The sequence below is a fragment of the Camelus ferus genome, chromosome 3 (assembly GCF_009834535.1).
Source record: "Camelus ferus isolate YT-003-E chromosome 3, BCGSAC_Cfer_1.0, whole genome shotgun sequence".
Lineage (NCBI taxonomy): Eukaryota > Metazoa > Chordata > Mammalia > Artiodactyla > Camelidae > Camelus > Camelus ferus.
This window is the reverse complement of record NC_045698.1, coordinates 78,500,271-78,527,509: the sequence shown is the minus strand read 5'-3', so window position 1 is coordinate 78,527,509 and position 27,239 is coordinate 78,500,271. Positions and strand designations below refer to the sequence as shown.

The following is a 27,239-nucleotide window of genomic DNA, read 5'->3' as shown; positions in this document are numbered from 1 at the left end:
CAGGAAAGCAAATTCCTAGATTCACAGGGTAGTACAGTGTTCAAATACTAACCAGTAAATTGAACCAAGATGCTCCAGAAAATAACCAAGTTAACAAAGTAATTTCTGCCTTGGCAATTTACCATTAGACAATCATCAGAGAAACTTACAAAAGTTCACCTGCAAAAGCATTTATTATAAAAATATTTTAAATATGTTCTTTCTAATTTTTCTTAAGTGTCTAAAACTAAAGGAAAGGATTAAATTGATGATAGCTGTATGATGCAAAAAAAAATCAGAGCTATTTAGAATGCTTAATAACATGGAGAAATTAATAGAAAATTACATGATAAGAACACCAAATTTCTTTTTAGCAATATATAGCAAATATCAGGTCCATCTACTTAATGTAAACACATTGTATCACAATAATTATCATCTCCGGGTGGTGAGAGTAAACTAACATATTCTTTTTCACATCTTCTATGTTTTACAAACTTTCTAACATAAATATTTATTAATTTTATAATTTGAAGAGGAAAACAAAAATTTTAAGAGAAAAGGCATTTGGTCATGAAGCCTACATTTTAATACCTACGTTGGTAAGCACATCAGTCTTGTTCCCTTCTAGGGCATCACTAATAGACTGGCAGATCATGAGACTGCACAGAATATATGGATTTCAGCAAGGGATCTAACAGTCCTTGTGACATTCTTGTAGAGAAAGGTGGGTTGGTTGATAGTCAAGAGTTCATAGCGTTGGTATTACTTGACAGGCTGTACCCAATATCATGGATGAGCAGACGGCTCACTACAAAGAAGGTCTTACTGCTCAGTTCTGACTGTGGCTCACTCATGCCTTGGGCATAGGTTCCCAAGGTACACTTTTCATAGTCACAGCTAGCAAGCAGCTAGGAAGAGCTGAATGTGCACAAATCGGGTGACAGCCACCAATATTGGCCATGCTTCTGGAACAGAATCTAGCACTGATTTCGGTCTAGCCAATTCCATCGTCAGTCCCTACACAGCATTTTCCGAACCTAAATAAGTATTTATCAAATAAATATCACAATGATGATTCAAACTATTCTGATAGGCTGAACACTCGTCTGAAACCAAGATGCCATTTAACAGAGCCACTAAATGCAAAGCCATACATTCAGTCCAACACCATTTTTACAGGTGTTACTTGGCAACAGTTCAAGTGAGGGAATGATCATTTTATACTAAACAGTCAGTATAATGGAGCATTTTTGATGAAGGGAGGCAGCAAGTTCACTGGCAGATCTTATCTGAAAGTACTGACTACATTTCTGACCTGATTCGAAGAAGGAATTCAATAAAACAATCAGCCCAAAAGAATATGATCAGGGACATTCTAAGTCTGATCAGGAATATTCAAAGAACTGGGAACTATTTAATTAGGAGGGCATTTAAAGGGACCTACCTAATGTTTAAATGTTTGCTCTGTAGTTCTGTGAAGGGAGAAATCAGTTTATTCTGTTTTACTGGAAATTACAGGCTGCCTTCTACCATCCCAATGAAACTGCTCACCAAGGTCAGCAGTGACCTTCAACTTGCCGAACCCAACAGGCACCTCTCCCCCCGACAGTAACAGACTTCACAGCAACCGACACACAGCACTGTGCCCTCCTGAAAACACTCCCATCTCCACCTCAAGCACAAGTCATTCTTATCTCTTTTCTCTAGATCCTCCTTCACACAACCTCTAGATGTCAGACCTTCTTTTCTCTCTTTTTTTCTCTCGGTGATTTTATCAATTCCTGCGCTTTAAAACAGTCCCTATGCTGATCACTCCCCAATTTAAATTTCCACTACAGACCTTTCTTCTTTACTCAAGATTCTCTTGTACCACCAGAAACATACCAATCAGAAGCCTTCCTGACTACACATCCTACCCCTCAATGTGATCCTCCCTCCTCAGCACCACATACTCAAATGCTCCAACCAGAGCCCATCTCTGCATCATTCCCTGCCCTCACCAGTCATATCCGATCACTAGGACCTCCATCCTACCTCCAACCTGGGTCTTAAATCAGACCACTTCTGATTTCCACCATTGCTGTCCAAGTATCACCTCTACAATGTAACTTGCCAAGAGTCTCCTAATGTTCTCCAGACCAATCTTCTCAGAGCTTCAACAAAAGGTCTGCTTCAACAGTAGACTGGATCATGATTCTTCTATGCTAAAATGACGGCCCCAGGCACTTGGAAGAAAATGCCACAAAATTCTTACCATGTCCTCAAGACCCTTTGGTATCAGAACTGTACACTCCCTTCTGCCCCATCCAGGCCCACTGTGCTTGGGCCACACTGCTTTCCTCTCAATTGTACACGTGCAGGAAGCTCCTCTCAGTCACGAGGCCTTGGCATAGGTTGTTCCTCCGGACTCTGACAGTAGCAGATGACTTCCTTCCCGTTATGTCTCAGTTTAAAAGTCACTTCCTTAGAGAGTACTCCCCGATCACCCTGAGGTGTGCAACCCTCTGCCCCTCATTTTTTTCTGTTGCAGCCTCTTATGGCCCCTTTATGACATTTCCTATGACTTCCAAGGATTTCCCCTCCCCCCTACTTAAGTCTTCTCTCTCTCCTTAACCCCACCTGCTTGGTTCCAAGAGGGAGGAAACCTTACCATTTAATTCCCCCACTGTATTAGCAGAGCTCAAAAAATTTTTAAATGTTCAATATGGGGAGGAATAAAACCAGATTTCACCCCAACGTAAGGAAAATCTTCCTAAAATTTAAGCTGTCTGGCAATGGAATGGACAGCTTTGTACAGACAATCACGGGAAGAGGGTTCAAGTAGGAATTGGGTGACCATTTTTATCTGTGATGACATAAAGGGAGTTTCCATGCTGGGTGGGATCCTGGGCCCAGTAACAGTTCAGATCCTCTCTATACAGTTTCCAGTTTTCTAAAGAGAATTCTAAAGAAGTTTGAGGTTAAAAATATACTTCCAAAGTAGCAAACATCGTATGATTTCCTAATGAGCAGAAATTCTAAAACGGCCCCCGCAAAACCACTTTCTACCCTGACCAAAAGGAACTTTGTGAAGTGCAATCAGTGCCAGCTCCCTCTGTCCGCTCTGCCAGATGTGCTCTGGGATGATGACAGCCTACAGTGCCTTTCTTTCCGAGCTGTACATAACGTGGCCCATAAATGAGCTGGCAGATCAAGGGAACCCATCTGCAGGAAACCTAAAGTTCCACTCTTCATTCATTTGTGATGCTGCTCTGTAAACACACCAGGATCACTTTATTTGGTGTCACCCCCCATTAATAATGCAGAGATCTTTACACAGGCAGGGGGAGAAAATGAGTCCTGAGTGATTTCGTTACTACTGCATATACACCAAGTCAAAGGGACTGAGAGTCTGGTTACAACTGATGGAGAAGTTGCTGGCAATACAGCTATCGGTGGTGGAGCTGACCACCACACAGCATCGCAATTCAGGCAAGATTCCCACCTCGCTGCCTTTTGGAGTCTTGTAGCCAAAGAGTTAACTCTCCTCTACCTCATAGACACAGCAGAGGCCTAAAGATCAATCTAAGACCGTTTTTTCTATTCTTTCAGCTTCCTTCATCTCTCATTTTTAAGTAAAACAATAATAATTGGGCATCTTTACAATGGCTGGTCAGTTTGTCAGCAGGTTAGATAATGCACCCCTAGACATTGCAAAATGTTCCAAATAGCCTTCTGAGGCCATGAGCTTTGTCCTTAAAGAATTTTTCTCCAAAAAATTTTTTTCAGGAAGATAGTCAACTTTAAAAAGCCCAAAATATCTTAAATTCCTTTTTATAGTAGTCAGTGTTAACAATGCTGTGGGGGGAATATGTCTCAGGAAACAGGGAATGTAAACTCTGACAATCTTTCTGAAGGGCTGGTGGGCAATAAGTACCTTTTCATTTAATTTATTAAATGATCACTTTGATTCAGCTAATCTGACTGCTGGATATTTACCATATGTGTATAGTCTAATTAGTAAAGTACATATACAAGACTGTTCATGTTTAGAATGGCTTATTTAGCAAAAGCCCAGAAAACTTCAAGTGCCTACCAGTAGACCACAGTACATCCATAAAATGGGATAATAAACAGTTGCTAAAAAAGAATGAGATGGGTCTCTGTGTGCTGATGAGGAAAAATCTTCAAGATATATTTAGCAACAAAAGCAATGTGTGTGTGTTTCTAAACACAATTAAACATTTATTTTTGAAAGTTCTGGAGAAATCTATGAAAAATTTAAAAGTGGTTGAAGTGGTTGTTTCTGAGGAATAAGACAGGCTGTGACTATCACATTTATTTTAAACTCTTCTGTACTGAGTTATTTTTATTCTGTGTATTTATTTTTTATTACTTTATGAATGAGAATAATAACCAAATGCAGTATTCTTTGCATGATCTGGAAGCCTCTACTTGCTCTCTGTAGGAGGGAGAAAGCGAGCATTCTTTCCTACCCTCCCCGAGGTGAGCCAGAGTCTATGAAGTGGGCACTTAACTATCCCTCCCCAACCAGACCAAGAGCCTTTGGGGGCCGCTGAGGCCCCTGACCTCACTCACTCCTTCCTTTGTGTGGCCTAGATGCACAAGTAAAGAGAAATTTTAATTTGTGTTCTCCCAGTTTTAGATCTATATCACGCATCTCTGAAAAGCTAACTTGAAGGAGAATGCATAGAGTTATTCTACTGCAAAAGATACCAATGAAAAATCAGTGTTTCCTCTAATGTTGTTTGGTATATGACTATATTATCACCAAAACTAAATCAAGGAAGCAAAAATGTTTTCAACTTTAAAGTACAGTACCTGCCACTCTGCCAAATCCCATGAGAACCAGAAAGATTGTGGTCCGAGAGGCTTTCTTTCCCAACTTAGAATTTTGTATTTTCCTGTATCAAAATACTAAGCAACTCTTTCTTTCAACAAAATTGCTTCCTCAAGAGAAATTTGGGAACACTAAAGTTGAAAAGATGAAGTGAAATCTACATTCAACTTATCTGATGATGAAGATCTTAAAGAGTACTTGAACTCTGTCTTATTCTTGTTCCATTAAAGAAATACTTTAAATCTCACAGAAGAGGGAGTTAAAAAGCAAAGCCACAGGAAATCATGCCTCTCTTGTTCCCATTATTTGACCTTGGATTTGAGGTGGGTAGGCTACTTATTTAGCATCAAGTGACCTTTCCAAATTGTATAAAACAATCCCTGTAGTACTCATCTTTTGTCAGAAGGTTTTGATAACAAAGGCCATTGCTAAAATTCATTTTATTTATTCATTATTCATTTTTTTTAACTTTACTGATGGATATAGAAAGGCCAAATGTCTAGTTGAAAAAGTCTAATATCCTCTTAACTGAAAAACTGCTCTCACTAAATGATTTTATATAAGCATTCTGAACTCCCCTCCCCCCAAAAAAGTGATTTCATTTTTGGTTGGGGGGTATAAAAGTAATTAGTGAAATGAACAAACTAGAGCCTGGTGCACTGAGCTGTCTGTGGTACTGAAAAATGACACCAAAGCTGTAATGTACTGAGCTAAGTTCTTACAAAGCCTTCCCATCACACTATTTAAATTCAGGCACTTCCATCCATGACTCACCTGAACCATCTTATTTTGATAGTGTGTGTATAAACATTTTATAAAAGGTCACATTGATGTGCTTACCAAGGTTCTCTATGGAAATGTCAGGGCCTCCCCAGGCTTCATTAAAACAATTCCGGTGAAGAGAGAGCCAGAATGTTGGCTATAACACTTTTTCTGAATGCAGTGAGAAATCCTACCATGTACCAGAAACCCACACTAGCTAGCTGTCACTGTCCAATCATCCTACAGTTACACTAAAAAGAAAGAGAGTAAGTGTCACATTAGACTATATGCTACATCCAAGGGTACACCTGGAATGGCAGCATAAGCCCTACATACAGGGCCTCAACTCAAAGCTAATTGATATGCTTGGAATTCTTAACAGTAAACCTACAAGTGCCTATTTGCTTGAAATTTATGAAAGAAGCACACCTATAAGTAAAAAAAAAGGCACAATTCATCATTTTCCACACATCTATACATTAGCTTGCGAACTTGCTTTTACTGTGTTTTAGAGTAACTATTTCAACAGCATCTGACTTTATTCTCCGGATGAAGTAGAACGTATTTTTCTGGCTCCTGACTTTTAGCTCAGGGTCTCCATATTTACTTGATCCTTTCCCATTTTATATATATATATATATTTTAAAAGCATCTCAGATAAGAATTTGGAGCTTCAGCTTGAGGGGAAAAAAATGCCTCTGGACTAAACACTGAATGTAAAAGCTACATCCAAAAAAAAAAAAATTAAATGCTATGTCCCATGCATCTATTTTGAAATTATCTTAAGTCTGTTTTAATAGAAACCATGTTACGTCAGATAAACCCAATCATAAAAATCTGACTTTTTGTGAGGTTTACATTGCCCTAGCAATAAAGAGGTTCACTGTGCTTACAAGCCTTAAGAAAAAGAATCCATGTCCTCATTTTTATCACCCATGCTATACATATCTAATCAATATATCTATGCATTTGTAAAACAGAAATATTCCTCAAAACTAGCCAGGGGTGGGATTCTTTCAAGTGCGAAATAATCTATAAAAATAGGACTTCCTGAATTTGTTTCTCTAAGTGTTAAGAATTCTAATATGGTATCAAAAAAAAAAATTTTTTTTAGAACACATTGACATTTCGCCATTCTTAAACTCATATAAGTTATTTAAAAAAAAAATCTCCCCATAATTCCTAAAAAGTCAGTGTTTTCAGGAAGACACTCTGTTCCTGATGTGAATACTATCAAATGTCCTCCTGCCATGAATGCTTGTTTAGCTGTGTGTTTTTCAGAAGGAACAGGAATAATATGAAAGCTGACGTTGAATTGAAAAAACAAAACAAAACAAAACAAAACAAAACCCAACACCCCTCCCCCCCCCAAAAAAACAGCAAGGTCTCTTTCCAGGGTGAGTTAAGTAAAACTACTCTGGTCTCTAAGAAATGAGCAAACAAGAAAATTAGGTTATTTGATTTTTAAAAATACCTAAGGAGATTTCAGAGTCACCTTTTAAATTTAACCCTAATGATATACCCAACTTTTAGATTTAGAGAGGAACCACAAAGATAAACCCATGTTTCAGGGTTGCTGGCAAGCAGTAGCAGAGCCCAGCAGGAAACATCCTGGGCTTGACCCTAGAATAGGGCTGGTCATGCTCTGTACTGTCTAGCCATGGGAACTGGCCAGCTGGTCATCTCTTCTGACTTCAACTTCCTCATCTGTAAAATGAGTCAAAGGTTCCTTACACCTATTTCGTCCCCCAGCTTTTAGTGTTCTACTCTTCAAGTCAAAATGAGGCAATACCCTCATAATATTTAAGTTACACTTTAGCATAACTTTAAAATGTTTGAAAGAATCTCAAAAGCCCACAATCACTAGTATTAAATTAAAGATGCACCTCTGTAAATTGTTAAAATTTTAAAAGAGTTCAAACGTGTTTGCCTTGTCTGGCCAGCGCAGTTTTATTACTTCTAAACATTTCTCATTCTTTCTAATTATCATTTTCTGTTCTCATTCCTTCAAAATCACACTTTTCAAAGTTTTTGCAAATTTGAAAGCATGACGAAGTGATTTCTCCCCCCTCATTCGGATCTATGTGTATTTTTATTTTGTTTGGGCAATAGTTAAAATTGGTTTCTTCCATATTTAGTATGTTTTTTCCAAATTACTAACTTAAAATTAATTTAATTTATAATTTACACTAAGCTATTTAAATTTAATGGCAACTCCTAAAGGAAAGCAGGCTAAAGTTGAAGATTTAGTAGTTCGGACAAATGCCTAACAACTGCTCGAAAAAAAAAAATCAAAAAATGCATATTAGTGTAAGTTCTAAACTGGAAAATCTTAACTCTAAATTTTTGAAAACTCTATAGTTATTTTAATTCACAAACCTTAATATTCCTTTGACTGAAAGCTATAGCAAAGTAAACAACTCAAAAAATGACCTATGAATTTTAGATGAAGTATTCTGAAATTGTCAGCAACAGTGAAACCTAACAATAGAGTTCCTGGCTGCATTTAAAACAAACATTTCCCTAACAAGTCCATTTACAAGGGCAGCGGCCTTTGCTCTTAAATAACATTTTAAACAATGTAATAATTGTACCTAAGAATCTACCAAACTATCAGATATACAGAATCTGAATCCTAAATTTACAATAGATCTTTTCTTTAATGTTGAAAGATATAGAAAAGGTTAGAATTTTCCTCTTGTCTTATGTATATACATTAGCAAGGAGTATCGTGGGCCCATTTTCTTCTCCAGTGACAGTGATATAGATGGGCACAATTGTCCATAATGACCCACCCACTAGGAAGACGTGTATCAAACAAGAGTACACATTTACCCGACATATTAAGGCTAGTGCATAACTGGTCTTGAGAAAAACAAACGCAGTGACTGATATGGAGAAGTGGATCTATTAAAGAAGAGAGAGGGAAATCTGACAGGTTTAACAAATACATCCCAGAAACGACTGCATGTTTACATGCTGCACTGTTTGTTTTGTTTTTAACTTCCTGAAAGAACAGGTCAGGTGCTAAGAATACAGCATGTGTCTTCTGTAACCTCAAGCAAGGACACGAGGGCTGGGGGAAAGTGTCTACTGCCTTACACTTCTCCAGGCTGGCGGCAAGGCTTTAGTCATTCATAAACAGCAGAACCTAAGTTACCTGTATTTCCCTGGCGTGGTATACGATGATCAGACCAAGCAGGATGATCGTGGAGAGACTGATAAGGCATTTCAGAGCTAGGGAATACAGCGACGCCTGCAACACAGACAGAAGCGCTTTTTAAAAAGAAGCACATTTAATCATCTTTCAGGGCTCGGGGGTCGGTCAGCCCCCAAGAAGTGGTCCTCAACTTCCAAGAGGAGGAGAGGGGTAGGGGCACCTATCGTGGCTCTGAGATCTATCACAGCACTTGGCCTCAATGGGAAGTGAGAGGAGATGAGAGCCGGGAAGGCCAAGCAGTGAGGTCCGCGGCAACGCAGACCTACAGGCAGCTTCTGGCTCTCGAAATCCAAGAGGAAGTTATTCCCGAGTTTAAGCGTTTGGGTTTCAACGGGGTCTCCTACATCGCAAGCACCAGGAGAGGAATACAGTATGCTTTCCCCCACCAACTCCTGAAACCACTACTACTGAACGTGCCCAAACGCGCTGTGCATTGACTGCCTACAGAACTTTGGCCGCGCGCGGATAGGCTTCCTCTCCAGAGTTGCCTTGCGGTTAGGGGTGCGCGTTTGAGCGGTGCTCGCTGTCCCGGCGGGCGCCTCCAATCGTGGGAAGGCTCGGGACTGGCAGGCAGAGAGTTCCCGCCAGTGCCTATTCCAACCACTCGGTGTCCGGCTCCGCGGCCCGGGAAAGAAAGGCAGGGGTTCGACTACGTACCTTGTCGTAGGCGCCCCACGACAGCTCGGTCTCAATGACCATGACCACGATACCGAACATGCCGAAGATGAGCGCGTAGTCGCTGAGCCGTTTGCGCTTCTCGAACAGGGCGCGCCGGTGGCCCAGCTTGTAGCCGATGTTCTGGTTCTTCTTTTTGCTGGACTTGGTGCCACTGCTGCTGCCATGCCCGCTGCCGCCGCCACCACCTCCTCCAGTGCTGCCTCCGCCACCGGCTCCGTAGAGCGCCAGGTTATTGGAGTTGTTGTGCTCCGGCTTAGACACCACGATCTCCGGGGCTGAGGATGAAGCGGCGGCGGCGGCCGCAGACGGGGAGGACGCGCCACCACCTCCTCCGACAGACGCCGGGGGCTGTAGGGGCTGCGCCTCGGAATCCATCTCGTGCAGGTTCCGGCGGGACGCACTCAAGTTGCTGAGCGGCCGCATGACGCCCCCGTTGTACCTGCAGCTGCTCATGGCTATTTCGGTGAAGGGGTTGCTCTCGCGGCGCGCCTGGGGTTGGTGGTGCTGGTGGTGCGCCGGGTGCGGGTGGTGGTGGTGGTGGTGCGAGAGCGGGGGCCCAGAACCCAGGCTGCCGAGGCTGCCCGTGGGGCTGGCGGCGGGCTGCAAGCTGTGGCACTGATGGTACTGGGAGGTGGACGCCGGCTGCTGCGCGTACTGCTGCCGGAGCGCACTGGCATGGCTGGACGGCGTCAGCTCGCTCACATTGAGCTGGCTGCCCCGGCGCGACGAGCAGCAGCAGCAGCACGACGAGCCCGACAGCGGCGAGGAGGTGCGGGTCCGGAAGGCGCCGCCGGGCGAGGAGGTGCGGAGCAGCAGGGACAGGTTATCCCCCGCCCCCGCCCCCGCCACTGGGGCACCGGAGGAGGCGCAGCTGTTGCACCGGAGGCATGGGCTGCTGCCGCCGCTGCCCGGCTGCTGGTGCGCGAGGTGCGAGTGGTGGTGAGGGTGCGGGAGGGGCGCGAAGGGCGGGCACGGCTTGTCCTGGCTCTGTTGCTGCTGCTGGCAATGCAGGTGTGAGGAGCGCGGCGGCGGCGGCTGCTCTGAGAAGAAGCCGCGCTGGAACTGCAATGGGGTTTCCATGTCAGGGCTGTTAAAGCTGCAGGGAGACCAGGCGGTGGTGCACCCTGCGCAATGCGTTATGGTCGGGAGCGGGGACTCCTGCTGCTGGTGCGAGGAAGGGCCCATGCCGGCTCCGGTAGAATCCAGGCGGCGAGTCCGATTGGTTGGGCGCACCAAAACAATGGGCATGACATCACCTGCGGGGACCAAGACTGAGTTTGCGGCGCGCGCGGTTTAGGGGACCGTGTGTGAGAAAGAGATGGGGAGGAGGGAATCTGCAGGATGAAAATCCTAGGGTGCGCAGGCCGGGCCAGGGTGAGGGCGGTGTTTTCACCTGCTGATTGGGAGCGCCTGTGAGCACCACCTGGGATGAGGAGCCCCCAGGCAGTGCAGCGGGTCTGTAGGGGGAGGATAAAGGAAAGGGGCGTCCCTCCTTCTCGTGCCGCCGCCCCCCCTAACTAGTGTCGGACACGCAGTGTAGATCACCTGCGTGGGGCACTGCAGCACTTTGGGCCACCTCAGCCAGGGGTCAAGCAAGGGAATAGTGCTGAACCCGGGCCACTCCTCCGCCCACCTGCACGCCTCTCAGAGCTGCAGAACAACCACCCCCTCGCCCCACGCCCACTTCTTCCCAATGGTACCGTGGAGAGTGGGCTGCCGGCTGCCCGCCAAATAACTGCGGGGGCACCCGCTTTGGAGAGAAAAACTTGGGCGACTAGCTAAGTCAGTACATTAAGGCTTGTGAGAACCCCAGGGCCTGAGCCTCGGTTTGGCCGATCCGAGCGGGCCCGGCTACCGGATCTTTCCCCACTGCTGGGCGCTAGCGCCTGATAGTCTGGATTGGCTGTGCCGCGCTGCGCTCTTGCCTGAGTGCACTGCGGCGCGGGTAGGGTTAACTGCCTCGGCGCCCGGGCCGGGGGAGGATGGGGGCGGGGCCGGAGGAGGGGATCCCCTCCGTCCGCGGGAGGAGCCCGCGCGGGCTTCCCGGGTCCCCCTGGCGGGGGCGGAGGGCTTTCCCAGCTACTGCCGCTCACATTTTTGCCTTCTGCGGAACATGAGGGGCTGGCGCCCCCGGCCGCTGGGTCCTGGGCTGCGGCGCTCTGGCCCTCTGGCCACCCCAGCTGGTAGGTCCGCGAGCTTTTCCTGCCGAGGAGAGGAGGCTTGCTTGAGGGTCTAGGAGCTGCTCAGCGACCCGGCCACCAGCTCCTCTTCTGTTCCTCTTCCTCCTCCCCACCTGCAGCAAAGACACAAAGCAAAGGCGGATCACTGATGCGCAAACACCGAGCATCTTCTCTGCCAAGCCCTGACTGCGGCGGCACGGATGGAGACGGGCCTTGCGCGGGCTGATTCACCCCGGTAGTCACAGCCTGGCTAGGAAATTATTAATAATGATAACCTGGGCTGAATAATAGCTGCCTGGAGACAATGCTGGAGTTTTGCTAGAGTTAGGTATATTTATTTGCTAATAAACGAATAAAAAATTGTATTTTGTGCCTCACAAATTTCCTGTGTTATGTTCTTTTAGGTGATATACCAACACAAAGCAGTAGGGGACCCTTTCGAGAGTTCTTTGTTACTGCCCCATCTTAAGTCTTTATCCTTCTTATTTCTTTAGGTAAATTGAGATTACTGTCTCCCGAAAAGGGGAGCGAAAGAAATCGGCCAGTTGGAATTTTTTTTTATTTTAAATTGTGATTTTAAAGCATGATTTTTATGATAGCACTTACAACGAAACAGAAAGACCAAGAAGTTAACGTGAAAGCGGATCACTCTCATTAGGTAATTGGAATTCTCACCTGGATCCAATTTCTTGATATTCTACTCGGCAGCTGCCCTAAAGCTGCTTACCAGGTACCTGCTCTTAAGAGAGTGTGTTTTCAATGCCATGGGGTGAATAATTCATTTTAGGATATCCTTTGGACCTGGGTTAAACAATTTTTTTTGTACATGCAAGTAAACAGATCCAAAAGAAAAAGGGGAGAGGATTGCTTTTAGTCCCACAGAACTTGTATTTCTCAGTAGTCTTGGTCAAGAATATAATTTGAATGGCTAAAAATTGGAAATAGCATTTTATTTTTAATTCTGATTTTTTGGCAATTCAATAAAGCTTGTTTAGAATTTTGAAGCTGGTAGAATCTGTAAGACAGTTGAGTGGATCTGCATGAATTGTGTGGTGAGCATGACTATTAAAAACAATTCTAATGAGTAATCTGAAGTAACAATGAAAGCTTCCAAAATAAAAGTATTTCACCTTCTGGTGTGAAACAAAATTCAACTCAAGCACAAAATCCATAATAACATTTATTTTCACTTTATAACAACTATATATCCTTCTAGTTGCTACATGTAACTGATTAAGTGAAAAAGTTTGATTTATCTTTCCAAATCTAAACACATCAAAGAAGTATTATCACAGTAAATTAATACTTTCATTAGTGTTTCGTAAATTTAGAGGAAAGATTACATCAATCCTCCCCCAAATATCACAGTAATTGTTAACAGCGTGAAAGTAGATAAGATTCTAGAGTTATTAAAATGTCATTTTAAAAAAGTAATGTCTGCATCTTCTTTTGTCAAACTGACTCTCAAACAGCAAATTTAAGGCTCCAAAGAGGTTCCATAAACAAAATGAAAGGGAAAAAATACTGTATCTTTTGCCATGTGTATCCTATGCCTTAAGTAGGGGATTAAGTGCAGTGCCATTCATCATGTAGAAACATGATGTATGCTGAGATTTATGGCAATGATGGAGTTCCCACTACTCACAAAGGGGGTTCACGTGGAGGATAGGATGTAAAAGGTAAGAAAGAAATGAGGATTTCATCCATGGCATGTAAAACTGTCAGAATACCAAAACTCAGATTACCGTAGGTGCTTCCACCTAGCCAATATTCTGAAAAACTTCATGAAATAATATAGTAATTTGAAACCCACTGTGGTTGGAGAGAGAGGAGAGCAAATCAGTCAGATATTTATCATTTTTTATCTCTTTATCACAGGAATTATTCGTCCTTGCTATCTCTGTTCCTTGTTTTAAGGAATCATTTAGTTGTCACACACTCAAAAAATCATCTTGCTAATAAATGTCTGTATTTGGAGAGTGTTATAATCCTGTATTTGTATGACGATGAAAAATCACAAGATGTCCTAACAACTTTATGTTTTGAGTCTGAATCCTAATAACATTATTGGGGCATTTTACACTATCTAGTTAAGACGGACACATCTAAGAAGTTATTTTCATCAAGCCTCTTTGTAAAGTTAACAGAGTTCAAGTATTCTATGTAAACTTTTAATATAGTATACTATAATTTAGCCTTTCTTCCCTATAGGGGATTGTTAATGTAACATGTAAAATTAAGCAGTTAGAACAACAAAGACAGTATCTTCCCTGTGGATAGTACTTTCCACATAGTAAATATTCATTTATATTTGTGAGAGTGAGGAGGGAAGGAGGGAGGGAATAAGAAAGGCTGAAAGAAAGGTCAATACAAAAGCCTGCAACCTCCAATGATTAGCTTTTGGAAAATTGTATTTGCTTCTCTTTCTGCCCTTAAGATGTATGTGCTGGAATTTCCCTAGTTTAACACCAGAGGTCATACTCATCCACAAAATGCATTTCAAATCCAATCAATTAAATGCCTTTATTTCTATTATCTTTTTTGTAAAAATTACCTGTTTTTTTGGTTTTTTCTTTATGAACTAGGAAGATTTCTTTCCCATATGGGTTGTATTTCAAGCCTGTAAACATGCACATATACATAACACTCCCCCACCCAAGTACCCCACAAAGAATAACAGTGTTAAAATTGTTTGCCCAGACCACAGGGGCTTGGGGAAAAGCTTCAGGCCCTTTGCACGTTGATCCCTTACTTTATTCAGATTTATATTATCCCAATTTTTGTATAATTCTCTCCTTCACAAGGATTATTTGTCTGTGCTCTCTCTCTTCCTTGTTCATTAAAAAAGCAAGACTGTTGAATTTGGATGTTTCTGGTGTATTTCAAAGGCAGTCAGAGCAGTTGATGCAGGGGTCCAGGGCATCTGTTTCCCACAGCAAATGCTCTGATAGATATTCTGACCTACCAAGTAAATGTTTTTTGGAATTCTTTTTTCTTTGCCCAGGTAAGTAAGTTATTTGGTGATGCAAATCACAGAGATTGTAACAAGACATAGCCTCTCTGAACTTACTTTGCTTAGCAGTAAATGTAAATGGGGATATCAGAGTTGTTTTCTTAGCCCAAGGGTAATTCCTTGTTTCCTGACACATCACATTAAAACACTGTTATTCTTAAACCACACATTGTCTTAACTTCATAAGAAATATACAGTTGGAGAAAACATTAGAATGTAATTGTTGTATGTATTCTTTATTACTTCTGCATTATGATTAGAAAGTATCATGACCTGAATGAGCTCATTGATGATAGGCTTGTTAATTTTTAGTAATACCACTATTATTCAGGGATTAATTATCATGTTAGGGCCTATTCATTAACATCATTACTTTCCAAAATTTTTTTTACTTTTATCCTTTTCTCCTACCATTTCTCAGCTAATTAGCATATCTATAAAAGTCTCAGCAGTGCCAGCAAAAAGAGAAAAAAAGATAGAACTTACACCAGTTTTGCTAGTAGAATTGAACTATTACATAGGTGAACAGGTTCAAATTATTGGCTATGATAAGTCTTTTGATAACAGTTGTTGACTGAAGTAAATGCATAGCTTAAAAGTTGAGAGTTATGTTTTATTCGGCAGACATTTCTGAGGACTTGAGCTTGGATGACAGCCTCTCAGATCGCTCTGAGGGGCTGCTCCAAAGAGGTAGGGGAGGAGTCAGGATAGATAGGAGCTTTACAACAAAGACCAGGTAGTTGGAACATTAAAAGATTATTTGTTAACTGAAAAAAGCCAGACATCTCAAGTTAAAGAATTTAGTGCTTTTCTATATATGGGAGGGAGCAAACATTTGGGTTCACTGAAATCATTCCTTTGACAAGCATCTAGCTATCTACAGCCAGTATCCTGTCCTTTCTTATTCTGAGTCCCCTCAGGGTGCAGAGGCTTATCTTCACTGGGGGGGGGGGGGGGGTGGGGGGGTGGCGGCCTTGTCTGATGACTTGATGGCTTCAGTATTCTTTGTTTACTGATATCACTTGCAGTATTTTTTGTTCACACAGTCTATGGATTCCATAAACAAATACCCCTTGGCAGCTAGAAACACACATCCAAATTGAGAAAGTCATAAAAAAAAGACTTAGCGGATAGCACATTCTCATTTATAAAGCAGTTTCGCATGTGCTATTTTATTTGCAGCTCTCAAAAACCTTTATGGAAGATAGGGGAGGTTTGTGATCATCTCCTTCTTATAGGTGAGGATAATGCCTGAGATGCAGTGCCTGGGCTACCCTGGGTCACACAGCTAGTGAGTAGCAAGGAAAAGCCAGACTTCAAATACAGTCTTTTGAGTCTGTCGGGTGAGTCGGTTTAACACTCTTCTAGCCTTTCCTCCATAGCAGAAGAATAACCTAACTCATACAGGCTTGTACTCCACCAGCAGTCAAGGAACACACAGCAGTAGCTTATCATTACCATTCACTACCTTTGAAGGACATTATGGACATTTCCTCTTTGGCTTGACTGGGATTCTGAGATCCTTAAATACTGAGATTGTTAACTTAATTGATCAACAGAATAATTCATGAGGATCTAATACAAGTGTGGATGAAACAGCAGTGCTGTATGCATGCAGGTGCGAGGTGCCTATTAAATATTTTTTAAAAGTACAGATTCCAGTCTATTTAGACGGCCTTCTGCCTACTTTGCTGGCAGCCTGGACACTTCTCATTTTTGGCAACAGTAACCACAGAAGCTGAAGGCCACTGAAGAGTATGGATAGTGGCACTAACAGAGTGCATTTTGGCTTTTTCTGTAATAAGGGAGAAAAGGCTCAAGCTCCTTGCCCTATGGCTTAGAAGAACTTGTATGCAGTCCTGCAGGGATCCAGCCTAGCTCCTCTGTGTGCTGCAGAGTGTCTTCACATTGCAGCTCCCTTCATGCCAAACAGCAGCGGAATGAGAGAAAGGAGGCAGGGCTCTGTGCCATGCACAAGGAGAGATAAACTAGTGTGTCTTAGAGCAGGAGTAGAGCTGGCAAAAAAGTGGGATCAAAGAAATGCAAAAACATTCCTAAGTATGGAGGTCAAAGCTTCCACTTGGTGATCCCCAGAGTTTCGTCCCAGCTCAGTGCTCAAAGTCTGAACTTTGAGTAATGAGTCTTCAAAAGTTCTTAAAGTTGGGGGAGGGTACAGCTCAAGTGGTAGAGCATGTGCTTAGCATGCACAAGGGCCTAGGTTCAATCCCCAGTACCTTCGTTAAAAAAAAAAAAAAACCTGATAATAAATAGACCTAATGATCTTCCCTTTACCCCCCCAAAATAAAATAATACATAAACTTTTTTTAAAAATCCCAAAGACTTAAAAAGGAGATCCTTTTAAAAAAAAATTCTTGAAATTTACTTTCCCTCTGAAATGCAACGTATTTTTCCCATCATCATTTTCCCCTCTCTTACAGGATTAGGACACACAATGCATTAGTTATTTTTTCTCTTTTCCTGTTAACTTCACTCCCATGTGTTATTCATCAACACACTGTGTTTTCCTTTTCCATCTCTTGCCAAACAGGCGCAGGAAATTTATCAATCATCCTTCGTCTATCTTTATATCATTAGCCCCCTTTCTGGAACTATTTATAAATACCTACCCCTAAATAATTGTCTTAGGGCAAGGAGAGAGATGGTGCCCACTCATATAAAGAGAAAAACATGCTTGTCTAAGTAGAATTAAACATAACAATGTTCTCAGCAGCAAAACACTCTAAATGCTGATAAATCTTCCTCAAGGTTTGCATATTCATCCTCATCTAATAAACCAGTTTTTTCTTAAAAATGACTTTTATTCTGTATTGTTGCTGTTTTATCTGTAAATTTAGTAGCACTTTTTTCTACTGTTTGTATCTAGATGATACAAAATTATGCAAATGATATAATATATCAGAAAAAACACAACAGATATATACTAGACAAAGAAAATAGCAAAACTCACTTTTACAGTTTTGCCCTTGCTACTTAGATTGAGTCCTTCTCAAAAATGTTTTAATTAGTTAAAACTATTGGATACTTTTGTTCACAAGTTCTCTTAACAAGGAGCATTTCTTGGCCCACTTAACTGAAAATATCATAATTAGGGAAGACCTCACTGCTGTTTGTTTTGAAGGTTAAGACATCATCAAGGTTCCAGCTACTTTCTTCAGATATTTCCTTGTCACTGTCCTCCATATATATTGGCTTAATTGTCATATTAATTTACCTTCTAGTAGGAAAAATGGCTGTAGCAGTTCTAGGATTCATATTCACAACCATGTTATTCAGGGGGAAGCAGAACATCCCTGTTCCAACATTTTGAAAAACTTGCGTGGCATATCTAGCACGCCAGCTTAGTTCACAAGCCCAGCACTGAACCATATTAAAGAATGACTCATCAAACAGAGAATACCAATAAAGAGATAGAAATTGTTAAAAAGAACAAAATGGAAATTCTGGAGTTGAAAAGGACAATAACCAAAATGAAGAATTCACTAGACAGGCTCAACAGTGGATTTGAGTTGACAGGAAAAAAAAAAAAAAATCACTGAACTTGAAGATATGACAAGAAAAGAAGTCTAGAGATTGATATCATTTATACCATTCATGAATATAGATGCAAAATTCTTAACAAAATATAATCAAATTGAATATAGCAACATATAAAAATTATATACTATGACTAAATAGGGCTTATCACAGGAATGCAAAGTTGGCTTAACATCTAAAAATCAATTAGTATAATAAAACATATCAACAGGATAAAGCACAAAAACTATATAATCATCTTAATAGACACAGCAAAAACATCTGACAGAACTCAAAAACCTTTTATAACAAACACAATCAACAAACTAGAAATAGGAGGATACCTTCTCAACCCAATAAAAGGCATCTATGAAAAATTCACTGCTAATATCATACTTACTGGTAAAAGGCTAAATGCTTCCCTCCTAAGATCAGAAACAAGACAATATCTTTTCTTTCTTCTATTAAATATTATACTTAAAGTTCTAGCCAATTCTAACAGGCAAGAAAAAGAAAAATTTGCATCCACATGGAAAAGAGTAAAACTATCTCTATTCACAGATTACATGATTTTATATACACAAAATCCTAAAGAATCCACTAAAATATATTAGAATAGGTAAATTCAACATATTTCTGGATACAAGATTAATATTTAAAAAGTCAACTGTATTTCTCTACAATAGCAATGAGTAATTTTAAAATGAAATTTAAAAAATGATTTCATGTGAGATACAATTTAAAAATTCATAATATATTAACAAAAATATGAAACTTGTACACAACTAAAAATATTGTTGAAAGAAATTAAAGAAGACCTCAGCAGATGGAGAGGTCAATACTCCCCAAACTGATCTAAAGATTCTGTCAAATTCTTTTCAAAATCCTAGATGATTTTTTGGAGAAGCTGACAAACTGATCCTAAAATTCATATGGAAATGCAGGTAGCCCAGAATACTCAAAACAATTCTGAAAAAGCAGAACATAATTTAAGGACTCAAACTTGCTGAATAAAAACTTGTAATAATGCTATAGTAGTCAAGATAATGTATTATGGATTAAGGATAGATATATAGATTAATGGAACAGAATTCAGAGTCCAGAAATAAACCTTTACATTTATAGTCAATTGATTTTTGATAAGGGTGCCAAGATAATTCAATGGGAACAGAGATAGTCTTTTCAACAAAGGACACTAGAAAAACTAGATATCCACATGTAAAAAGCAAATTTAGACTTTTTTATACACCATACAGAATAACTAACTCAAAGTGGATCAAAGACCTAAATGTAAGAACAAAAACTATAAAACTCTTAGAAGAAAGCATATGGGTGAGTGACCTTGGATTAGGCAACAGTCTCTTAGACATGACACTAAAAGCAATAAGCTACAGAAGAAAAAAAATATATATATATATATACACGATTTCATCAAAATTTTGTGTTTCATAGGACACTAGCAGGAGAGTAAAAAGACAATTTACAGAGTGGATGAAAATTTTTGCAAATCACAGATGTGAAAAGGGATTTGTATCCAGACTATATAAAGAACTCTCTTAACTCCATAATAAAAAGAATAAATAACCCAAAGGCAAAGTCTCTGAATAGACATTTCTCCAAAGAAGATATAAAAATGATCAATAAGCCCACAAAAACAAATACAGAACATCATTAGCCACTAGGAAAATGGAAATCAAAACTACAACTAGATAACCACTTCATACCCACTAAGATGCCTATGATAAAAAAGACAGATAATAACAAGTGTTGGAGAGGACACGATGAAATTCTAACGCTCATACATTGCTGGTGGGAATGTGAACTGGTATATGGCAGCTTTGGAAAGCAGTTTGGCAGTTCCTTAAAATATTCAATGTGAAGTTACCATATTACCCAGCAATTCTATTCCTAAGTCCATAGTCAAGAGAAATGAAAATATACTTCTACACAAAACTTGTACATGACTATTAAAGCAGCATTATTTATAACAGCCAAAAAGTGGAAACAGTTCAGCTGGTGAATGTCTTAATAAAATGTGGTATATTCTTACAATGGAGTATTATTCATCAGTAAAAAGAAATGAAATTCTGATACATGCTACAACATGGAGGAAACCTGAAAATATATGAAGGAAAGCCAGTCACAAAAGCCTACATATTGTATGATTCCATCAATTGGAAATGTCCAGAATAGTCAAAGCTATAAACAAAAGTTACATTAGTGGTTGTCTTACACTGGGGGTGAGGAGGAGGTAGTCAATGGGGATTCACTGTTAATGAGTACAGTACTTCTTACTGGTGTGATAAAAATATTTTAAAATTAGATTGTGGTAGCAGTCATATAAATTTGAATATACCCCAAGTCATTAATTTGTAGACTTAAAACAGGCAAATTGTATAGTATGTGAATTATACCTCAAAAAGTTGTTAAAAACAATGAAAGAAATCGCCAAACAAAACTGAATGCTCAAATTAAAGTATCAATTTAAAACAAATAATGCTAGAGGGTGGGTACAGCTCAGTGGTAGAGTACGTGCATAGCATGCATGAGGTCCTGGGTTCAATCCCCAGTACCTCCATTAAACACACACACACAATGAATATTGCTTAAGCAACATGAGATAAAATTATAGAGAAGCAGGAATGAGTTTTCTTAAGTGACCATTATCTATTCATTTTGAGGCATTTGTGAATTCAAGACTTTTCCCCCAACTCTAGGTGGCTTATCCTAGAAATATCATGATTCAGTAAATACCCAGAAGAATTTTAATTGAAAAATAAGCTGTGGTATTTTTATTTTAATTGTGGAACATAGATACCTCTTATTCACATGTAAATAATAGATCAGGTATATTTTGTACTCAACTCTCCAGTTAACAATCATTGTCATCATATGATTCTAACAGACAGTGCACAGGACCTAAGACCACAGCATTCTCTGAAGATGACTTGCAATGGTTCCTTGTGGCCATTAATGAATTTCTCTGCAGTATGTTAGCTCTATTACCCTTCAGTAGTTCAGACCAATACTTCCAGCATGGTGAGACTAAAGCCTTTATTAACAGGTCGTCTGTAGCAACTTGGGAAGTATACGCTCTCAGTCCTGAGGGTTGGCAGCAGAAGTGCACTCTGCACCCAGCCCACAGCATGTGGCCTGGATGTTAGAAGCCAACATCTTAAGGACTCAGCAGTCAAGAAGACATGGCACAAGGCAGGCACTGTGCAGGTGGCAGGGGTCTCATTTGATAGTGACTAGTGACTGTAGCACCAGGATCAGACTTACTTCAATGCTCACTTCAAAAGAGAGACCAAGGGAGTCAGAGGCCCTCTAATGAAAGCTAAGCCAATGCTCAAAGCTGTCTCATGAATGGTTGTCTAGGGGAGCTTGGAGTTGGGAATTAAATCAGAGGAATGCAAAATTCCTCACATTTCCCATTCTTACTTGAAGAACTAATTTATTCATGGATTTTTTTTATTTGTTTATATATTTAGCCAAGATACAGGTCATGTTTTTTGTTTAAATGTACTAACTACTTTTCTAAGAACAAAAGTTTCTTTTTTTTTTACTTTTTTTAGTGATCCCATGGACACTGGGGGGAAAAGAAAAGATATAGGAAACAGAACACTTTGTTCTTGAAGATAAATTATATGACGTGTACTAAGCCATTGAAATAAGATTAATCAAAAAGATTTTCTAGGTTATTAAGCAGAGTTCCAAGATAAAGAACTCTTATATTTCCTGTTCTAAATTTTAGCATTTTGCTTATCCCGAAATCAGGACTTTGGAGAACAACAGAGAGAAGGCAGTTTTAAAATGGGGCTTTACCTACAAGTAGTAAATTCTGACATAACTGATGGGGTGCCACTTTCTTCCTTAGCCTGCCTGAGTGTTGATCTTGTTTATTAGAGCTCTGCTCAGAGGGAGGGGTAGGAGTTAGTTTTGCTTGGATTTACTAAGATGGGGCAGTTCACTTTTAACCCTTTAACAAGTAGCAAAGAAGGTATTCTCTGTTTGTATGTCTTAGAAGTATATAGTCCTCACGGGGCCCTTATGATCTCTCTTCTTTTTTCTCTTCTCCTTATTTTTTTTTTTCCTGAGAGGACTGTCTGGATTTTCGTTGGAAGCAGCTTTCATTCTCCCAGGTTTAAGGAGGATCATGGCTTCACAGCCTTCAAGAGAGGTCAGAAAAAGTGAGAAGGAGGAAGTCTTTCAGATAACTAACTAGAGAGACCTCAATTCCCAGCAGATCGGAAGAGGAAATGGGCAAGAGAAAAATTCATCCACATTTGAAGGTACCAATGAATACGACACAGATTATGTCCTCAAAAAGTTCAAAGTACAAGGCACTCTGTTCTTTCTTGTTCAATTTCTAAAAACAAGGAAAACTGTCTCAACCAAATGTTTAGAAAAGTCTTCTAAACCTTCTTTATGTAGCTGACCTAACTACTCCTTAAAAACACAACTCACTAGATGTAAGGGGCAAAACTAAAGAAGTATAGAAGAAAATAAAGCAGATAGGATTTTATGATCTTAAGATAGAGAAGCTTTTCCTAAACAAGTGACTAAATCCAACAGCCATAAAGAAAAAGACCACTGATTTGATCTTACAGTATTACAAGACATCCATAGGGACCAAAAGCAAAAAGACAAGTGCCGTATTTAACAGACAAGGGATTAATATCAATAAACATATTTTTAAAAGGTCTAAGAATTTGATGAGATAAAGAAAAATAATCAAACTGGGCAAAGAAATAATTGAAGAATATAAATGAGCACTTCAAAGAAGATGAAATTCGAATAGTCAAAGAAAGCAAAAAAAGATTTTTGAATAATCAAGGAAATATAAATGGAAACAATTTTTAGTTCTACTAGATTGAAAAATATTGTATTACACATTGATACTGATGAGGATGCAAGAAACCAGCTTTCTCATACACCGTAGATAGGACTGTACATTGGTAAAGCCAGTTTAAAACCAATTTGACAAGACCCATCAAAATGTTAAGTATACAACATCTTTTCACTTAACAAGTCCACTAATAGGAATCTATTCTTTAAAAGTATTTATATGCGTGCACAAAGATATATTTACAGTGGTGTTCACTGTAGGAAACATTATAGGAAAAAAAACAGAATAAAATAAATGTCCATCAAAGAGCATCCTATAATAGTTTTTTAAAGAGTCAGTAAGACCTATATGTAGAGAAATAGAATTATCATTACATAAAACCAAGTGAACGAATAATTCACACAGTATGATCCCACAAATAAAAAATTACATGCTCCTTTCTGTATATAGGAAGGAGACCATCTGGATGGTAGTGGCAAGTGCCGACAAGTGGATGTGGCTGTGGCATGAAGGGCAGCATTTAGGTGTTGCTTGCTGGGTGAATCTTATGCAATAAATACATTTTTGAAAATACAATAAAAAGAAAGGAAAATAAACCCATAAAGCTCAGGTATGTGAACGTCTTCTGGGCCCTTTCCCGATCTCTCACATGCCGACCTCTGCACTTCCCAGTATTGTAACCAATGATTCCTCATCCCAGTCAGCCCCAGATTCATGGGATGTGGCCAGTAAGTGTCTGCTAAATTAGTGTTTAATTCAAATTAAATTCATAAATTTAAAGTTGTTGCTTTAGGAATAAAAAAACAAAACAAAACAAAAAAAATACCTAGAGGCTACACAAATATCCAAGAATCAAAGTCTCATTTCTTTCTTACTAATGTATTAAAATGAATTACTGATCTTAGAGATGTGAACTTAATTTTTTGCTTTGTTTTGTTTTACTTTATGGAAATGAAACTTTACTGTGGTCTTTAATCAAGGTTGCTAAATTCTCTGCGTAGGTTGTCCCTGAACTCCAGATGCTAACTGCCATCCCAGAATTAATTAGGCCTCCACTGAAGTTTTTTCTTTTTTTCCCAAAATGGAAATGCTTGTCATCATTTGGGCAAGAACTGTGCCAGAATCAGATTGTGGCTATCAGATTTTTACATGGGTCAGAGCAAACTTAAAAATGAACTGCAGATTGGGGCCAGTTTTACCAATAATGTAGCTGCACAGTTACCTTTTGGAAATATATGATCTTTTTGGCCTTTACGCAAACTAAAATAACAGCTTCCTAAACTTTGCTATAAAGTTAATTCCACTTAACTCTCTGGAACTATTTCATCTATCGCTGGTTGAAGGGGGTGTGGGGAGGTGAAGGTGGTCACAGTCATGTGACAACAAAGGTTCTCTATAAAGTCTTCTGCATTTATTTTATGGGAACAGCAAGCATATAAAATATTTTTTTCTATGATCCATGCTAAAGGAGAACTATGGGCAAAAATATCACACCCCATTAGCTTTTGGGGAAATAAAGATACAGAAATTGAATCAAGAGATTTTTAAAGAAAATCAAATGTAAAGGGTAAAACTGATAGTTCAGGGAGCTGAAAATAATAAGGCCACATGCAGTACCTCCTGCAACAAATAATAAAAAATAGCTTTTTCAAAACTATAACCACTGCAAATATAATGTTTCCAAATAATATGTATGAGGAATTTTGTAATCCTTAATTAAATGTATTTTAGGCTCTTTTTTTCCCCTCTTCTAACTTTATTTGGTCACCAACATCTTCCTACAGAATAGGACTTTGATTTGGAGAAGTTTAAAATGCACTCATAATGCAATTTCTATTCATATTTTCATCACCCCTCCAATAAATTTGTACTTTTGTGTGTATATCATATATAAGTATGATTCACTGTTTATCACAATGTCTTCTAGTCCTCTTCACTCCCTATCTCAACTATGTTGTTCTGATTTAATTTTCCCTTAGTGGGGCATACTCTCAAAATCCTTCCATGCCTGGGATGTCCTTTTATTTTCAGATGAATATTATATTCAGTATATTCTATCTCAGTCTATCCTCAGTATATTCAGTATATAATATAACTCAGTATATTCTAGGTGTCGGGTTCTTGGAATGGAGTCTTTTCTTCTGAGTAGCTGACCTACGTTATTTCACTATATTCCAGCTTCCAGCATTGCTATTGAAAACTCAGATGCTAGTTTGATTTCCTTTCTAATGAAAATAACCTTTGGTCCCCTAATCAGAAGCTTGCAAGATTTTCTTTATATTCTTGGAGTTCAGGAAATTTTGTTAGGGTATATTTAGATGTATGTGTGTTTTCCCCCATTAATTCTTCTACACACTTGATGAGTCTGTCTAAAGGCTCTAGTCATTCTCTAGTTCACAGTATTTTCTATTTATTTTTTATTATTTATATTTCAAGTCTTATTTTTCCTTTTTCTAGAATATTAATTGTTTTATGTATTTTGTGTCCTAGATATATCTCCCAAATCATTTATTTTTCACTCAGGATTTCAACTTCTTTGTATTTTTTGCCTGTGTTTTGAGATGCAACTTCCGTTAACCTAGGATGCTAATGTGTTGTTCATCATACACATTTTTATTTTAAGACACTTTATTAAATTATTAAATTTTGAAAATCAGGCTTTAACAACAGCACAGAGAGTTCTGTTTACTCTTCACTCGGCTCTCCTTAATGTTAACATCTCATATGACAAGCTTGCTTATTAAAGCCAGGAAATAGACATGGATGCAATTCTATTAGCTAAGCTACAGCTCATATTCAAACTTCATCAATTTTTCCAGTATTACCATTTTTTATGGTCCAAGAACCAATCCAGAAACTCACATTGATTTTTAACTGTACCTGAGATTTCCTCCAAATCCTACCTATCCTATTTATTTGAGTCACAGTTCAAAAAAGATGTATTTAGGCCGTCAGCTTCCTTTTGTTCATTTCTACTTATGTACATTCATGCATTAATATTTTTAGGATTAGGGAAATAGTAATTATTATATCTTAATAACCAGGTACACATAACAAGTCAGTTATACAGCAATCTCTTACCAAGTAGCCCATCTTTCCAGAATTTGGCCAAAGACTAAGAACAAACAACAGCCTTTAGGAGCCAAAATGAATGTCAAAAGCCTATACACTAGTTATTCCTAAGCAAGCTTTCAGGTTTTCAGTAATCCTGATTGTCTGATTTCCACATAAACAAAACCTTAAGCTAAGACTAAGAAAAAAGATAAACCGAGTCTGATAAAGTGAAAATAGCAAGATACGGAGAGGTGACAACCAACTGCTTGAAAACCTGATACTGAATTTATAAACAAAACTTAACACACATCCAGATGCAGACAACGTAAGAACTCAAAAAACACACTACGGGGCAAGTGATTTTGCATACCTGAATAATCCCTATTGTCATCCTTGAATTCAAAACAAGTCTAATATGTGTTTTTTTTAAATCAAGGTATGGTTTGTTTAGAACACTGTGTTAGTTTCAGGTGTACAGCAAAGTGATTCGGTTACATATAAATTTTTTCAGATTATTTTCCATTATAGGTTATTACAAGATACTGAATACAGTTCCCTGTGCTATACAGAAAATTCTTGTTGTTTATCTATTTTTTTATATACTAGTTTGTATCCGTTAATCCCATACCCTTAATTTATCCCTCCTCCCACCTATTCCCCTTTGGTAACCATAAATTTGTTTTCTATATCTAAGTCTGTTTCTGTTTTGTATATATATTCATATGTATTATTTTTCAGATTCCATATATAAGTGATACACATTTGTGTTTATCTGACTTACTTCACTAAGTATAATATTCTCTAGATTCATCCATGTTTCTGCAAATGGCAATATTTCACTCCTTTCTAATGGCTGATTAATATTCCATTTTGTACATATGCCACATCTTATTAAGCCAGTCATCTGTTGATGGGCACTTGGATTGATTCCATGTCTTGGCTATTATAAATAGTGCTGCTGTGAATATCAGGATGGATGTATCTTTTTGAATTAAAATTTCATCTTTTCCAGATTTACGCCCAGGAATGGGATTGCTGGATCATATGATAGCTTTATTTTTAGTTTTTTAAGGAAACACCATACTATTTTCCATAGTGATTGTACCAATTTACATTCCCACCAACAA

The 27,239-nt window shown here is 39.2% G+C and overlaps 1 protein-coding gene across 3 annotated transcripts in view; it reads right to left on the bottom strand.

Annotated features, from left to right (window-relative positions):
• Positions 1-27,239, bottom strand: part of KCNN2 (potassium calcium-activated channel subfamily N member 2) — a 364,561-nt gene that overhangs the window by 117,080 nt on the left and 220,242 nt on the right. For all 3 annotated transcript variants that reach the window (XM_032476518.1, XM_032476516.1, XM_032476517.1), the window contains 3 exons: positions 11,576-11,775; positions 9,462-10,738; positions 8,745-8,840 (listed from right to left, as the gene is read on the bottom strand). In XM_032476518.1, the coding sequence (XP_032332409.1) occupies positions 8,745-8,840; positions 9,462-10,738; positions 11,576-11,597 (1,395 nt within the window). In that variant the 5' untranslated portion in view covers positions 11,598-11,775. The remainder of the gene's footprint in view (positions 1-8,744; positions 8,841-9,461; positions 10,739-11,575; positions 11,776-27,239) is intronic.